This window comes from Pipistrellus kuhlii, unplaced genomic scaffold, assembly GCF_014108245.1.
Source record: "Pipistrellus kuhlii isolate mPipKuh1 unplaced genomic scaffold, mPipKuh1.p scaffold_m20_p_1, whole genome shotgun sequence".
NCBI lineage: Eukaryota > Metazoa > Chordata > Mammalia > Chiroptera > Vespertilionidae > Pipistrellus > Pipistrellus kuhlii.
In genome coordinates, this window is record NW_023425404.1 from 45,276,894 (window position 1) to 45,295,417 (window position 18,524).

At 35.2% G+C, this 18,524-nt stretch overlaps 1 protein-coding gene across 15 annotated transcripts in view; it reads left to right on the top strand.

Moving 5' to 3' along the window:
* The window catches only part of TRPM7 (transient receptor potential cation channel subfamily M member 7), a 120,509-nt gene that overhangs the window by 92,600 nt on the left and 9,385 nt on the right, over window positions 1–18,524 (top strand). For 11 of the 15 annotated variants that reach the window (XM_036442240.2, XM_036442223.2, XM_036442264.2 and 8 more), the window contains 8 exons: window positions 566–627; window positions 1,897–1,956; window positions 7,910–8,006; window positions 10,235–10,302; window positions 12,416–12,450; window positions 14,645–14,670; window positions 17,898–17,948; window positions 18,028–18,093. In XM_036442240.2, the coding sequence (XP_036298133.1) occupies window positions 566–627; window positions 1,897–1,956; window positions 7,910–8,006; window positions 10,235–10,302; window positions 12,416–12,450; window positions 14,645–14,670; window positions 17,898–17,948; window positions 18,028–18,093 (465 nt within the window). The remainder of the gene's footprint in view (window positions 1–565; window positions 628–1,896; window positions 1,957–7,909; window positions 8,007–10,234; window positions 10,303–12,415; window positions 12,451–14,644; window positions 14,671–17,897; window positions 17,949–18,027; window positions 18,094–18,524) is intronic. The other 4 variants (XM_045582547.1, XM_045582552.1, XM_036442191.2 and 1 more) reach the window with 3 other exon arrangements.

An 18,524-nucleotide genomic window follows, 5' to 3' on the forward strand; every position in this document is an offset into this window, starting at 1 on the left:
CCCTTGACTGGAATCGAACCTGGGACCCCTCAGTCCGCAGGCTGACACTCTATCCACTGAGCCAAACTGGTTTCGGCCATTTTAGTCTTTTTTATTAATATTGTACTATATTGCTGCTAAGATGGAGATTTATATACCTATGTATACGATGTGTATTTATAATATGTATATGTAATATATATATTATATATATATATATGCATGTGATAGGCATTTAACATGTATATCTAATATATAATTCTTTTACATTTTATTAATAGTAAAAATGATCAAAAATAAAGTGTTTTTTCCCTTTTTCCTTTTATATTTCAAGCAGTTCACTTCCTGTCACGTGCTACATTTTTTTGTAGGAGACCTTTGGCTTTTGCTATTGAGCTACTCATCTTCTCTAGCTGCTTGATAGGTATTTTTAGTATTTATCAAAAGAGCTACAGCAAACTGCAAAGCCATCAAAACTACTTAAAAACAACACAAATCACTTGTTAATATAGACTTAAGTCAGTAACATCATTTGGATAAATAAGAAAAAACAAATTTTTGTTGTAATCTTTTTTCTCTCTTTAAGGACACAGAGAGAGCATGGATTTACAGAGACTTAAAGAAATCTCAAATAAGGAAGAAATATTCGTAAGTAAATCCTTTTAACAGCATAGCTCAATTTTATTTTGCTGTTTTGGGGTTTTGTTCAAAATAGAATTAGACATTTTTTAGTAAAAATATAGATTTAGCAGAGATCATCATCAACATGATGATTACAAATATTTGAAGCTAAACATAATTTGAAAAAAGAAACAACAAATACGCAAAAATGTACAATCAGCTTGCATTTTAAGACTAATGTAAAATAAACCACATATTTAGAATTAAAAAAAAAATGATTCTCCTATATGTTTCCATAGACTAAATATTTATCAAGTTCAACTCTTTCCCCCAGAAGTTTATAAGAACATAAATCTGGCTCTCAAGGAACCTGTAGCAATAAAATAGATATGCCAGTAACTATAATATAATGTGCAAGTGCATATTCAATAAGTGTTTTTTAAGTAAATTTTAAAATATAGAGAAAACTGGCAACAAAAGTTTTGTTTCCTGGCAGAAAATTAGTTTTTGTTCTTACCTGTTGCTTTCATATGATAAATTAGCCATAACTATTTAGAGCCTCAGAGGTTATAACGTAGTTACAGGAAGGAAATTAAGAAGACAAGAGGTCCAGCTGGTGTTGCTCATTGGTTGAGTGTCAAGCCATGCATCCCATTGAGATTCAATACCTAGTCGGGGCATATGCTCTGGTTGAGTGCTCAATCCCAGTAGGGGGTGTATAGGAGGCAACCAATAATACTATATTTCTCTATTTCTATCTCTCTATCCCTCTCTAAAGTCAATTAAAAACACACACACATTTTAACCATTTGAACACCATAAGCATTTGTAGACACACACAGTGGACCTTTTTTAATTATCGTGGCAGTTAACTGGTTAAAAAAAAAAGACTAGAGAAATATTAAGCTTCTCCTTTCTTTAAAGAACTGAAGTGAAAATAATCAGGTGACAAATGTAATGAAAAACAAAGCTATAGCCAGTTTTTAGGAGTGATTATTCTTAGATGTCCATAGTTAATTGTGTAATTACTGTCAGAACATGTCATTTATTGTCCTGCATATAAAAGAAAGATTCAGATGCATTTTAATGATACAAATACTAACATTTGTATATTTAATAACATATTCTGATTGAAGTATTTTACTAAAATAAATAATTTATGCTTAATGTCTGTTAACTAGATTTTGTTAACTTGAGATTTAATTAGTGATGATATGCAAATTGAGATAGAATAATTACATGGGTGCTTTTTGTTTTCATATTGGCCTTTAAGTTTGTATTTCTTATCTCAAATAGGTCCAGCAGAATGATATAAGAAATATGATTCTGGAGTATTCAGAGTTGTCTAAATATCAGGCAAATTCTCTTTAGTATTTGTGGGAGTCAAAGTCAATTAAAAATATACCTATGCCTTTAGATGGAAGGAGTAGGTATAAGTTCAATGGACTTACCATAAAATTATAATTTACATGTTGTTTTCTAACCATTTTAACTCTGGCATACTTCTAAAGATCTGGATTTTTTTCATTATATATAATGACCAAAAGAGAGAACTACATAAATGGGTTGAGTGCATTTAGGTAGGTAGCCTTAGCTGACATATGATGATGAAAATGAAAAGATTGGAATGAAGAAGAAAGGAATGAAAAATAATAATAAGTAAAAAGAAAAACAAATCTCTACCAAAGTTGATTTTAATAATTCTTAAAATGTAGACATGATATGTATACATTCCATATAAGGTTTTTCTTGAACATGTTTTAACTGTAGTGGATTTTTTAAGTAAATGAAGTGTTTATGGGCCTTTATAAATTTTAGTAGAGCTGTTTATAATTGGAATTATTTAAGCTTAAAATTTCATATATGTTTTTCTATATGCATATATCCTTTTATTAAAAATCCATACTCACTATATTATTTTGCTCAGTTATTCAGTTTATTTGTGCTAGTGTAAGAGAGTTCATTATCTCTTATTTTACTTCTTCCGAACAGTATATTTAGCTGTACAAGTGTGACATACATTATAATTTGGATGGTATATTTGTTCACTTTTTATTAGTGAAGGTAATTTTTTAAATGTCTTAATTTTGGCCGAAACCCGTTTGGCTCAATGGATAGAGCGTCGGCTTGGGGACTGAAGGGTCCTGGGTTCGATTGCAGTCAAGGGCATGTACCTTGGTTGCGGGCATATCCCCAGTAGGGGGTGTGCAAGAAGCAGCTGATCGATGACTCTCTCTCATCGACGTTTCTAACTCTACCTCTCTCCCTTCCTATCTGTACAAAATCAATGAAATATATATTTTAAATGTTTTAATTTTGTAGTTGGATACTTGGAGTACTAGAATTTGGGAAGTATTTGATACCTTTTAGCATTATTGATAAAACTTAAATAGATTATCAGTCTGTGCCTGAAATTGCCTTTGACCCTAGACCTATGCACTTATATGACTATAACCCAAGACTATAAATCTTGTAGTTACATATACTTATTTAGTGGAGGTAAATATTTCAAGATGAAGACATCAGAGAAGACTTCATAAAGGAGGCAAAATTTTGAAAGCCATGAAAAGATATGTAGGCAGTTCTTTAGATAAAAAGGTGTTTCAGGTAGAAGCAGCATAAATAGTAGTGAAGCAGAGACAGAAGATATGTAGAACATGGTAAAACAAATGTTAGTTTTGCTAGTGAATAGGTTCATCTGAGGAAGTTCTAGGAGATAGGGCAGTGCAGTGGTCCAGTCTGAAGGTAGTTGAGTAGAAGTATATTCCTTGCTCAGTGGGATGGTGGTTCTTCATCCAGTCATTCAGGAAAGCAGGCTAACACTAGCCTTTTCATTGTATGGCTCTGCTATCCACTAAGGTCATATAATATAATAGAACACAGAAAAGCACAGAACTTTTTATGAACCAGGCGTAGAAATAGCATACATCATTTATTCTGAAATTCAAAGGGAGAGAACTTAATCATGTGATTACACCTAACTGTAAAGGAAGTTTGGAAATGTATTTAGCTGCTTGAATAAAGTGGAGGAGATTGAATTTTGCTAGATCATTTGCAGTTTGTGCCACAGGGCCAGATATATAACTGCTTAAATATCAAGTGAAATATTTTGAAAAATTTGTTAGAATCAAGGGAAGAAGCCATTGAACATTTTTGGTTATCCTTATGGGAACCACTTATCCCGCAGCACTGTATAAGATGGATGGGAATAACCATAGACACAGGGGACTTACTAGGAAATTTAATCCATAATTCAGGAGAGATAATAATATCTGGAAACACATGGAAATGAAAAGGAGTTTCTAAGTTCAAATAATAGTAGAACTATTGTAGAACCATGTGTAGAAAAGCATATTCAAAAGAGTATGAGCCCTAGCTGGTTTGGGTCAGTGGATAGAGCGTCAGCCTGCGGACTGAAGGGTCCCAGGTTCGATTCCAGCCAAGGGCACATGCCTGGGTTGCGGGCTCCATCCCCGGTGAGGGGTATGCAGGAGGCAGCCAGTCAATGATTCTCTCATCATTGATGTTTCTATCTCTCTCTCCCTCTCCCTTCCTCTCTAAAATCAATAAAATATATTTTTTTAAAAAAGTATGAATTAGTATGGGAATAATTATGTTGTTTAAAATAATTAAATGTGAGAACAGCAAGCCAAGCAGGAGTTTCTGAATGGTAGGAAAAAATACAAGACTTACAGCTTATGAGAGAAATGAACGTCAATGATATATATTGATATAGGATGTCATCAAAAGGGAGGAGCTAAAGATGAGGAGTAAACTAAGATGCAAATGTTCCCTTTTCTTAAGAATTAAGAGAAGAAAAAGGTATAATGAAGTAATATTCACAAAGATGACAGTTATTATGATGTTGAAGCAGCCATCACAGAATCAATGCAGGGGGATTTCAAGAAAGGAGAATATGTAATGATTGCTGGTACTTTAGAGAAATCTAGAAGAATAAGATCCTAGACCACTGAATTAGGTGGCCTACAATAATGCAATTTCAGTATATTGGAGGTTCAAAATAAAAATTGTGAAGATTGTAAGGGATAGAGGAATTAATATCACTATATTCAACAGTAACAGGGTAGTTCAAGAGCTTGAATGAGTAGCAGAATTATTAAAGGCTTTTCTTCTTAATTTGCTTAGAAAACAGATTTATGAATGTTTTAATATGAAATGAAAAAATTAAAGTTTTAAATAATTGCATCTCTTGGTTAATCTTTTAGTTTCTTATAATGAGGGAGAGCTGATTGGAATTATTTCAAAAACAAGAAGACTCGGATAGGGTGAAATTGAGCACTTAAAATGATAATCTTAGGCATAAAAGTATAATTTCTTTTGTGATAGGAGGACTGATAGAAGGTTGTCCAATATTTTGAGTAGGAAAGAAATATTGCTAAATCTCTTCTCTAACTTATCACTTAAGATATGTGTGTTTTAGTGTATATTAGTTTTTTAAACTAAAAGGAATAAAATAATCTTGGGAGTTTATTGATTATTTGAATCAGCCGGTGTGGCTCAAAGTTTAAGTGTCAGCCTGAGAACCAGGAGGTCCCGTTCAATTCCTTGTCAGGGCACATGTATATAACAAGGTGTCACAACAGGATCATCTCCCATAGGTGCCATTTCTTTTTTTTATCCTCATCCAAGGATAGAATTATTGATTTGGGAGGGACAGACAGACAGTCTGCTTCCTCCTATATGAGCCCTGATTGGGGATCAAACCCACAGCCTAGGTAAGTGTCCTGACCAGGAATTGAACCTGCAACCTTTTCTTGCACCAGATGACACTTTAATCAGTGGAGCTACCCAGCCAGAGCTAGGTGGCATCATTTTGCTGTTGTGAAACACTTGCTATATACAGGAAATCCTTTAGGATAAAAGGACATTTCTTTTTTTTTAATTTTATTGATTTCAGAGAGGGAGAGAGAGAGAGAGAGAGAAACATCGATGATGAGAGAGAGTCAATGATTGGCTGCCTCCTGCATGCCCCCTACTGGGGATTGAGCCTGCAACCTGAGCATGTGCTCTTGACCGGAATCGAACCTGGGACATTCCAGTTCGATAAATAATTTTGAGTCCAACGCTCAATCCACTGAGCCAAACCAGCCAGGGCAAAATTGACATTTCCTTTTTTTCTTTTTTTCTTTTCTTTATTAATTAAGGTATTACATATGTGTCCTTATCCATCCCCTCATTTCTCTCCCACACCCCCTTCACTCATTTCCTCACCTCCCTGGTGTCTGTGTCCATTTGTTAGGCTTATATGCATGCATACAAGTCCTTTGGTTGAGCTCTTTCCCCTTACCCCCACCCTCCCCTACCTTCCCTCTGAGGTTTGAACATCTGATTGATGCTTCTCTGTCTCTGGATCTGTTCTGGTTCATCATTTTATGTTGTTCATTATAATCCACAAATGAATGAGATCATGTGATATTTATCTTTCTCTGACTGAATTATTTCGTTTATCATAATGCTCTCCAGCTTCACCCATGCTATTGCAAATGGTAGGAGTTCCTTCCTTTTTACAGCAGCATAGTATTCCAATGTGTAGATGTACCACAGTTGTTGTTTTTTTGTTTTATTTATTTATTTATTTATTTATTTATTTATTTATTTATTTTATAGGTATACATTTTAGGTATCACTTGTTGAGGTTTTTTTTTGTTTGTTTTTTTAATATATTTTATTGATTTTGTATAGAAAGGAAGGGAGAGAGATAGAGAGTTAGAAACATCGATGAGAGAGAATCATTGATCAGCTGCCTCTTGCACACCCTCTACTGGGGATATGCCCGCAACCAAGGTACATGCCCTTGACCAGAATCGAACCCGGGACCCTTCAGTCCCCACGCCGACGCTCTACCCATTGAGCCAAACCAGTTTCGGCTGTACCACAGTTTTTTAATCTACTCATCTACTGATAGACACTTGGGCTGTTTCTAAATCTTAGCTATTAAATGGACATTTCTTAATGGGAAAGGGTAAGCGTCAGGGTTTCCCCACACAGATTTCACCTTTTAACAGTAAACTTATTACTAAATGGACTTAATGTAGAAGTATGCTGAAAATTTTTAAATGAACAGATAACTTGGTAAAAACAAAAAGGAATTACAGGTTTCCGTGAATTGGCAGAAAACTGGTAGCTATGTTTTGAATTAAATAATTTTGAGTAATTTAATTAGTGGAAAAGAACACAGACTGTATTAGAATATTAAGCTCTAGCTCATGATGGTAAGAAACTGAGTTCTTGAACATTTGTGGGTTATATACAAATCTGAAAACTATAGATTCTCTTCACAGAAAAATGAACATATACAAAAATTTTTCTATTAAGGCATAGATTTTTACAAATAACTTGAAACACACTCATCAATCCCCCATTAGATTTTCTAACTAATGTGTCATTGCAGCATAGCGTGTATATATATATATATATATATATATATATATATATATATATATATATAAAAGTACTTTTAAAGTTTCATTATAGTGTGACCTCTTTATAGATGAAAAGAGGAAACAATGTGAAGCTATCAGATCTTCTCCATATTACTTTAATGCATTTCATTACTTTATCCGGAAAAATAAATTGGTAAAAGAAGAATAGTTAGCTATTGAATACTAAAATATACAGGTAGAACAGTTGAAACATGAATATTTTAGCAAAACAGTTTTGTGACTCCAAAATAATCCTTCTACAAATAAGAATTTAATAAGGAGGGTTGGTTTAGAAACTATTATTGTCAATGAATACAAATTGGACAATTGGGTAGAAATGTGTAGAAGTCTGTTTATCTTCTCATATCACTTTATAAGCTCAGATGAATTCCAAATTTAAATGTAAAAATTCAAATTACAAAAACTTAATTATATAAAACCAGTGCAGTTTCCTAAGCATATAAAGAATAGAAAATATTAAGGGAAGGATGTAAGGAGATTTGAGTACTTAAAAATGTAAAGCATAGAAAGTCAAAGTAATTTAGAAGAAAAAAAAAATTTGACAAGTAATGGTCAGATAGATCTTTGTTATATAAATAACTCATAGAAACTAATAAAATGTTACCAAAGCACCCCCAAAGAAATTGCCCTTCTCCCTCTTTACCCCCCCCCCAAATCACTTATCACTATGTTAGTATAAAATAGGAGCAACAATAGCATCAATATATTTTGATGCATTTTTTTTATATTAACATTGAAGAAAATAATTGTAATTTGTAATATACCCTTCTAAATAGATCTACTTAGGACAATGATTTTAAATTAATTTTAATTGTTTTTAAATTGTGTCTATGTACAATATACAGAATGATATTCCTTCTGAAAACACTTTGAAACACCTAAGTTCTCATGCTGGATTTACTGAGTGTTACCAAACTTCTATTCCTCTTCATTCAGAGCAAGGTGAGTGTTTTGACTCTGAATTGTGTTATCAACCATACACATTTAAGCTTTAACTGTATTTTATGTATATCACACATATGAGTAATGAATGTTTCTTGAGTCAAAAAGTGAAGATTCTGACACATCAGTGTTGCTGTAACCTTGAATAAAATACACAATCCTAACTTTTTAAAATGTTTTTATTGATTTTAGAGAGAGGGAAGGAGAGGAATAGAAATATAGAAACATTGATGAGAGAGAAACTTTTATCTGTACAGTAATTTAGTCAAACTGTTTTTCTAATTTAACTTTTAAAAATAGCTAATATGTCCCTGGCCAGTGTTGCTCAGTTAGTTGGGCTTCATTACCTTCAGGGCACATGCCCTAGTTGCTGGCTTGTTTCCAATAGGAGGTGGCATTTGATGAAAACCAACATTCATTCATGATTAAAACTCTTAGAAAAGTGAAAAATATGAGTTTTGTTAATCTGAATAAAGTATATCTCCAAAAAGTAGTTATCACAAATATTACACTTCATATTGAAGTATTAAAAGTCCTAAGTGGGGAACAAGACAAGAATTCTGGCTGATCTATTTAACATTCTAGCCAGAGCAATCAGTGAAGGAAAAGAAATGGTAGATGGATTAGGAGGAAAGAAATTAAACTCATTATTTTCAGATAACATGGATGTTATTTCTAAAGTTAATGTGCTTATAATTTTTATACTCTCATATTTCAGTTTTAGGCAATATTTATTAACCTTTCACTAAAAAAGGCAATGCTTGAACTCCCCCTCCCCTCCACCTACACACACCTCACTGTTCCCCGTATATACACCCTTGCCCTTTTCCAACAGTATAGTTATATCATAATTTTGATTAAATGAACACAAGATTCTCTGCTACTTGGCTAAATTTCTTCAAGGTATTCTGTCAATTTCATTATCTTGAAAAAGTTTTGCCCGTAGTCTTCTAATATATTTCAGTCTGGTCTTTTTGCCTTTGGAATACAATTTTTATTAGAAGATTTTCATTCACCATTTATTCAGTGGTTTTCATTTATTGTATTATTATTGGTAAATTCTCTCCAAGTTAATTTATAACTTAACAGCCTAATTTAAAAAAAAATAGGCTTATTTCTAGTTTGTTTAGAATCAACAAAATACGTATGACAAATGTAGCATCTTAAATCAGGATGAAAGATGAGGTGTTCTGTTTTTGCCATTACAATGAAATGATACATCAACAAAATTACTAATTACAACATGGTTTGTTTTAGGCAAGATAATGAAATCAGACCAAATGTCCACCTATAGGTGTTTGGTTAAATAAATTATTATGTATCCAGAGTATGAAGTTCAATATAGTATTAAAATAAAATAGAACTTTGTGTACTAATATAACACAGATCTCCATGGTTAAGCTTTAAAATCCAACAACCAAAGTTTCTTAAGATATCCTATCTAACAGAGGGAATATGCTAAATGGACCTCACACAATCGTAAATACGGCAGTGCCCACAGCCAATAAGGATAGAATATGCTAATTGACTGTCACACCCTCAAAGATGGCAGCCCCCACAGCCACAAGATGGTGACACCAAGTCCCCTCAGCCCCATCAAAGTCCCCCCAATCCTCTTTAGCCCTCCAGCCGCCCAGGGCTGGCCTGAGGCACAGGCAAGCCTCAAATGGCAGCTGCCCAGCCGCCCGAGGTTCAGGTAACCAGGCTGGCCAAGGCTTGTGCTGCTTAAAATGGCGGTAGCAGGGGTATGCTTTCTCACCTGCCCCTGATCGCCTGGTTGCCTCCCGCCCCTTAGGGATCCTGGACTGAGAGGATCCCTCCTCTCTAGTGCATGAATTTTCATTTACTGGGCCTCTACTATAATGAATATTATGTTATCATTTATGTAAAAAATGGAGGGAAGTGGGGGGTATATATACATAGACACAAACACCCAAAATATCCCTGAAAGGATACACAAGAAATGTGGGAAGAGAGGAAGAAAAGCAAGACTTTTTTTCTTCATACTCTTGTTTCCCTATTGCCTTTTCACAAAAATAAATTGAGTAATTTTGATGTCCTGCCAAGAAACCCATGGGCCTCGTGTAATTTTGATGTTCAGCAGAGCTTAGGAAAGGATAAATTGTCATATGAATGTTATACTATGCCTAGAAACATTTTGTGTTCAGTTAGTTGTTTTTTGTAAAAATATTAAGTTGTATAACTTTTGTTTTCCAATTTTCTCTAAGTGGAAAGCAGCAGTAGAAGGCCATCTACAGAAGAAACTCAAGTAGACTCCAAAGCAGCTCTACTACCGGTTTGTACATTTCAACTAAACAATGAGTCTCTTTAAATGCACATTTGTTAGAGAAGAGCTAAAAGATGGTGATATCTAAGATTATATCTGGCTTTCAAAATAATTTTTACCTGAGAAAACTGACATCTCTATGGTAGTTTTAGAAAAGAGTTTCTCCTGTAGTGAATAGCCAGGAATTCTTTAAAAAAAAAAAAAAGAATTATTCAGAAAAAGAAAGGTAGGAACCTGTTTGAATTAAAACTTATTATATGAAGTAATTTCCAGCCAATTGAGGTAATATTTGCTTTTATAAACCCTTTTTAAAAGCAGACTCTGGTAGAAAGCAGAAAAATTCTTTATAGTTAAGTACAGAAATCAGTGCTCTCAATTATGATCCTGGATAGTCAAGAATATTATTAACTTTCAACTATACAGAGATAGATTATATTATTAAAATTCATATTTTTTGAGAAGTTACTTGAATGGGGAAAGGGAGTTCATGAACAGTTTCACAGCCACAATTACTTTTTCTAGAAGGATCCATCTTGGACTTAAGCTGCACAATATTGCCCCAAGTACAATTCCATTGAAAATGACTTCACAGTGTCAAATTATAAAACTCATGGGAGTCAGCTCTGGCCAGTAACGCAATTGATTAGAGCATTGTCCTTGATATGTCAGGGTTGCAAGTTAGACCTCCGGTCAGAGCACATACAAGAAGCAACCAATGAATGCAATAAATAAGTGGAACAACGAAGTTCTTGGGAGTCAACTTTATACAGATAGTATTAGAACTCTAACAACTGAAGATAGCAGAATTATTGGTTACAGATTGTAAAGTATAAAGTAATTAAAGCCATAAAAGAGAGTATTACACATAATGAAAAAAAGAAAAAATACTACTCAAAAAGACTGGCAAATTTGGAAAAAAAAAATCTAGAAATAAAGAACTTATTGGAGGTGAAAATAATAGATTAGGCACAGCAGAACAGAGAATTGCCCAATTGGACCAGAATGTAATGTAAAATTATATATAGATGGAAAATATACTAAACAAAGAAATGGAAAATACCTCTAAATTGGTCATGAAAGGCTAGACAGAATTTGAATAGATTATAAATTGCTTAGAATTTTGCAAAATGCTGAAATATATATGTATATTTGAATTCAGGAAGTGTAGTCCAAACTGGGGTAGTAAAAATAAATCCACAGCTATAAAACTACCGAATGAAAACCATATACACACAGATAGACTTCAATGAAAAGTGCCTAAATGTTACTAGTAATTTTTTTAAAAATATATATTTTATTGATTTTATATAGAGAGGAAGGGAGAGAGACAGAGAGTTAGAAACATTGATGAGAGAGAGTCATCGATCAGCTGCCTCCTGCACACCCCCTACTGGGGATATGCCCGCAACCAAAGCACATGCCCTCGACCGGAATCAAACCCAGGACCCTTCAGTCCCCAAGCCGACGCTCTATCCATTGAGCCAAACCGATCCCAGCACTAGTAATTTCTTTATTCACAATTTGCAATATTTTAATTTCTCTTTTTTTATACTTAAAAAAATATATATGTGTGTGTGTGTGTGTGTGTGTGTGTGTGTGTGTGTATATATATATATATATATATATATATATATATATATAAAAAAATTGATTTCAGAGAGAGGGAGAGGGAGATAGAAACATCAGTAATGAGAATATATTGATCGGCTGCCTCCTGCATGTCCCAAGGGCGGGATCTAGCCCTGCAACCTGGACATGTGCTCTGACTGGGAATTGAACGTGACCTCCTAGTTCATAGGTTGATGCTCAACCACTGAGCCACACCAGTCAAGCTAATTTTTCTCTTAACACTTTGATGTGTTTTTCTTTTGGCAAGGGGCAAATCTTATCTTTGAAGTCATAGAAACAGATGCATATTTAAAGAAAATAGCTACCAAAAGCTAGGCTCTATGTTATAGGAGATAACACTCATGAAATTCTTTATTCCATTGTGTGAAATGGCATTATTTATTATTATATTTTTAGCCCTTCATTCTTAAAACAGGAAACAAAACAGCTAAACATTTCTGATTAATCTGGAGATTTTTTTTAACTTTTTGTTTGTGTTTGTTTTTGACTAAAGGATTGGTTACAAGATAGACCATCTGACAGAGAAATGTAAGTAAGCCTTTTCTTATCATTAGCCTGTCCAGTATAGTCTTTTTTTTCCCTTTTTGCATCATTCCTGTAACACTCCTTTATCAACCAGTAATGATTATTTTAGCATCTCCTGTCTTAACATAGAAGAGGTTGGGGAAACTTGTTCATTTTGAGTTAATTATTAATTTAAATTTATAATTTTATCTAGTTATACTATAATTATAGTCAGATTATAATTACAACTACTAAAATCATCTTTATAATGATACAATTATAAATTTATTATTTAGTTTTGTTTTCCACCTTATCTTAAATAAATTTGTTCAAAGACCTCGTTTGACACTTTAGTTCTGCATTTTCATAATTATTTTGCCCATCATTCTAAGCAACAAACCTTGCACTGGTTTTGGAAAGCACTTTGATAATTAGAGCAGTAATACACATAGAGCCTCTCTACAGGGGACCCACTAGAAGGCTGGAAACAAAAGACAATCAGATGGTAATCATCCCCAGAAAGTAATAATTTTTTAGTATAGATTAAAGATAAAGAAGAATAAAAGAGAATTTCTGTGTTTCCAGCTTGGGAATTAGTATGCTAGGATTCCAAAGAACATTTTAAAAAAGCCTTTGATATCCATCTGATACTAGAAGTAAAATAGAGTTACACTCTGATATGGACAACTTGGAAGGGAAGCCAATTTGATGAAGATTATTCCAGTCTTTCCCCCCATTTCCTTCTGTGCATCAAAAATAGATGTGAATATATTCAGAAGGAAATAAATCAAATGCCCCATGGATAATAAGCATTTGTTGAGATACTTTGGGTACCCTGGCCCTGAAAGGCATTTGGAAAAGTTTTCTATATCATACCTCCTCAGAGAATACTATCTTTTATAGCCAAAACCATAGAAGTAAAGTACATAATAGGTACTTAAAGTTTATTTTTAATCGTCAACTAAGGGTATGCTTATTGATTTTAGAAAAGGGGAGAGAGAGAGAAACATCAATGTGAGAGAGAACATTAGTTGCCTCCCATCTGTGCCCTGACTGGAAATTAAATCCACAACCGTTCAATAAATGGGACGATGCTCCCACCAACTGAGCCAAACTGGCTAGGACAAAATTGATTTAATTTAGCTAGTAAGGGATCATTGTCTTAAGATGTTGATCCTTAGGAGTACCCAGAAAGGTGGAGCTGGTCAGCATTCTTTGGGTGCTGAGAAAAGTGTGGCTTAGCAGTAAAGAATGATGCTAGGGTCAATATAGTTATAAAAATGTTTATGTTATTACAAATCAACAGGAAACATCAGGATCAGATAGAATGTAACAAGTAGAAAGAGACTACAAAGGTCCTCTACTTTCAGCCCTTAGCAAGGCACAGAGCTGTATAATGGGAGAGCTAAGCCTCTAATCCAGTTTTCCTTTTCCATTTCACTCTCCTTTATACCTATTTCTGTCATTTGTACTGAAATCATGGAATTAACAGAACTTCCACACTTAGTACTTCTATGCATTGATATGAATAATACATTCAGTATTGAAAAAATTTTGTTCAATATTGCAAAATGTCATCTATTTACTTTTTTCTCAGTTCTTTGCCCATCAATTCTATTGAACTATTTTTCAAATCCTATAGTCATTTTAAGGCATTGTTATATTGAGTCTCCATTAATTGAGATGTCACGGAATATTATATTATTAGTATTGAACTATCAGTTTGACACCAGACTACTGATATTTATATAGACATGAATTGGAGGTGCAGGTTGTTGATAAAGTATATGCATATGGATATTTACATATTCATGTATGCATTTAGCATTGGCTTAAGGGAAAGGGCAAATATTTAAACAAAAGTGAATCTGGCCCAGCCAGTGTGGCTCAGTGGTTGAGCATCAACCCAAGAACCAAGAGGTCATAGGTTTGATTCCTACTTGGAGCACATGCCCAGGTTTCAGGCTTGAACCTAAGTAGGGAGCATGCAGAAGGCAGCCCGATAGATGATTCTCTCTCATCAATGTTTTTATCTCTTTATCCCTCTCCCTCTCTCTAAAAATCAATAAAAATATATTAAAATTTTAAAAAGTGAATCTGAACCTCAGAATTCCTTAGTAACGTATTAAATCATAATTTCATGAAGTAAAAAATTATGGGAAGCTAAAACTAAAATTGTAAAATAACTTACAATATATTTTTTGGTATTTTTTTTTAGACCCTCTGAAGAAGGAACATTAAATGGTGAGTCCATGTGGTAGATTTATTATGAAAAAAGTGAGGATCATATATGATTTATTATAGCAAGTACTACATTATCCTAAAATTTTAGGCTTTGTGTTTTAAAAAGCCAATGCAATACAAAGTTCTTCACTCAACTAGCTTTTCTTCAATATAGATGTTTCACAAACACATGAAGTCACTGTGTGAATGATGACCTCTTTACTACCACCCACCCCCTTCATCCTTGCAGCTCGGCCTGTTTCTTTCCTTATATTCCATGTTAGTGAATGATGCCCTTTCAGTTAGGTAGTTGAAACCTGAGTGGTAGTTATTCTTCATCCCCTTGACCTTGTACTCACAAAGTCCTTTTGTAGTTACTTCCTAAATGTGTCTAGAATTTATCTTCCACTATACATCCTCCTTTCAGTTTATAACTTCATCATTTTTATCAGTAAACCTTTTATTGAAGTGTACTAGAGGCCCAGTGCATGAAATTCATGCATGCAGGGCAGGGAGCGGAGTGTCCCTCAGCCCAGCCTGCACCCTCTCCAATCTGGGACCCCTCAAGGGGTGTCCAACTGCCCATTTAGGCCCGGTTCCACTGGGCAGTCGTACATCTCTCTCTCAATCCAGAATGCTGCCTCTCAGCTACTCGCCTGCCTGCCTGCCTGATTGCCCCTAAACGCTTTTGCCTGCCAGCCTCAAACCACTCCCTTGCCAGCCTGACTGATACTTAAATGCTTGCTTGCTAGCCCCATTGCCTCTAATTGCCCTTCCTTGCTGGCCTGGTCACCTCCAACTGCCCTCCCCTGCAGGCCTGGTTGCTCATAACTCCTCCCCTGCGGGCCTGGACGCCCCCAACTGCCGTCCCCTGCTGCCCCCGTCACCATTAACTTCCCTCCCTTGCCACCCTTGTTGCCCCTAACTATCCTCTGCAGGCCTGGTTGCCACAAGTTGCCCTTCCCTGCAGGCCTGGTCCCCCCCAACTGCCCTGCCTTGCTGGCTGGGTCACCCCTAACAGTCCTCCCTTGCCAACCTAGTCGCTCTTAACTGCCCTTCCCTGCCAACTTGGTCGCCCCCCAACTGCCCTCCTCTGCTGGCCTGGTCACTCCTGGCTGCCCTCCACTGCTGTCCTGATTGCCCACAACTGCCCTCCCCTGCAGGCCATCTTGTGGCGAACATCTTGTGTCCACATGGGGGCAGCCATCTTGTGTGTTGGAGTGACAATCAATTTGTATATTACTCTTTTATTAGATAGGATAATATGTATACAGAAGAGTGCAGATAAGCCTCCATGTCAGTGAATTCTCACTAAGTGAGCATACCCATGTAATCAGCCCCCAGATCTCGAAACAGAATATTGCCAATATTCCAGTTCCTTGTGTCCTCTTGTTAGAAACCCTGTCCCCAAATAACACAATAGATTGGTCTATATGAGTCTGAGAGAGAGAAAGAAAGAGAGAGTGCATGCACACGTGTGTGTGTTGTGTGTGTGTGTATGTGTGTGTGTGTAGTATATAAATTGAATTATACAATATGTACTCTTATGTCTAGCTTCCTCCTAACATGTTTTATGAAATCCATCAGTATTGCTGTGTGTAGTGGTATTTAAGCATTCTCACTACTGTACACAATTTCCTTGTGGGGAAATATTGAATTTACTTTTATCCATACTATTATTTGAAGAGCGTTTCAGTAGCTTCCAGGGTGTGGCTATTATCAATAGTGTTGTTAGGAGCATTCTTGTTTATGTTGTTTGGTAAATATACCTAGGAATGGAATTGCTAGGTAGTAGCGTATGCGTATGTTCACATTTAGTAGTTACTGCCAAATAGGTTTCCAAAGTGGTTGTGCCAGTTTGTCCTCCCTTCTGGTCTACTATTCTGTCACCAAAATGATTCTTCTGAAAGATCTGATCTTGTCACTCCTCTGCTTTACATTTTCCTCACTGTCATTGCACAAAGCAATGACAGTATATTTGTTTTTGCAATGACAGTATATTCTTTCTTAGTACAGTATATTTGGTTCTTAACAATTTGGTATTCCTTGCTACTGTAGCTTTACCTCCTTTAGCTAAGCCTATCGTCTTGCTCATTAATTTGCAATCTTGGTTACATATTTGAATACTTGTAGAGAGTCATTTGTATGATGATATACACCTACAGAATTAGAATAGTTTGGAGTGAGCTTTGGGTAGGTATACATTGAAAAAACCCTACAGATGATTTTTTTTAAATATATTTTATTGATTTTTTACAGAGAGGACGGGAGAGAGATAGAGAGCCAGAAACGTTGATGAGAGAGAAACATCGACCAGCTGCCTCCTGCAACACCCCCTACTGGGGATGTGCCCGCAGCCAACGTACATGCCCTTGACCGGAATCGAACCCGGGACCTTTCAGTCCGCAGACCAACGTTCTATCCACTGAGCCAAACCGGTTTCGGCTACAGATGATTTTTATATCAGCCTTCAAACTCTCTTAAACTAGGAGGCGTTTGGTACCCCCTGCTCTATAGTTCTATTTTGTGTGTATGTACTTAAGTATATATTAGAGGCCCAGTGCATGAATTTGTGCATGAGTGGGGTCCAGAGTGTTGGGGGCCCATTGGGGCCTGGATTAGGCCAGTTGCTACCACAGTGCATATCATACCCATCAGTCATTCTGGTCGTTCTGCCGTTCTGGTTGCTGGGCTTTTACATATATAGATACTATATGCTTATCTCTCAACATTAAAACTTTTGACTAACCTCCTTCTGCAAGACAATAGGTTATTTTTCATTTACATTTTAGAAGCTTAACACATAGCATATTCCTCTTATTTTCCATCTTTCTCACTACAGTTAAAAAGTAAAGCCCTCAATTAGAGATGGAGGGGCTTTTTTTCATATTTCACATTACAGAAATTTATCTTTTTGTGATTATCACAGTAAAATAATTACATGGCCACAGGCCCCAGCCCCAAAGGTCCAAAACTGAAAGATATTTCTCTTTTTGAGCATGGGATATAGAAACATGCATTTAAGACAGGAGAGTGTGAAGTATGTGCTTTTTCTCCAGGTGTCTGAGGTCACACTTACTACTAAACTGACATAGTGAAATGGGGTAATATGGCACATGATGTACATGTTTCATTTTTTATGTTTTTGTGAAGAGAGAGATTACATGATTGTATGAGAATATCTGTCGGAGTAAAAATTTATACTGCATTAGTACCTTTAAAAGATTCTCATTTGTTTGATATTTTAGGTCTTGCTTCTCCATTTAAGGCAGTTATGGATACACATTACTATTACTCAGGTCAGTAACATTAAAAACAAAATTTAATAATATTTTTAGCTTTTAGGGATTTCATTTTCTCTCTCTCATTTTTATGCAGCTGTGGAAAGAAATAACCTGATGAGATTATCCCAGAGCATTCCATTTACACCTGTGCCTCCAAGAGGTAAATCCAAAAGTTAAAGAAATAAAGGGGAAAAAATCAATCCTCCATTAATATATGATTTATAGTTATAACATAGGACATGGGTGTTAATAGACTAATCACACTAAAAAGTGTTGATTTCATACAAATTTAATTAGCCTGACTACTAAAAGAGTCATGTATGTATCAGAAGTATTAAATTTCTGTTTTTGTATATCCAGAAGCAGTGGTGTACTCTAATTCAGATAATTCATTGTCTAGTAATGAAAGCAATAGATAAATTGACATCACGGGATTTGTGGAACAGAGACTTCTAACCTCTTGTCTAAAAGGTTAACTTAAAAGTGTATACTAGTCTGGGTCGCTTTCTAAAAGTTAGTTTCCCTTTATAAAACACAACTTAGCTCATTTCTTTTATTCCTTCATCTTAACCAGATACCTTTCCATTTTTA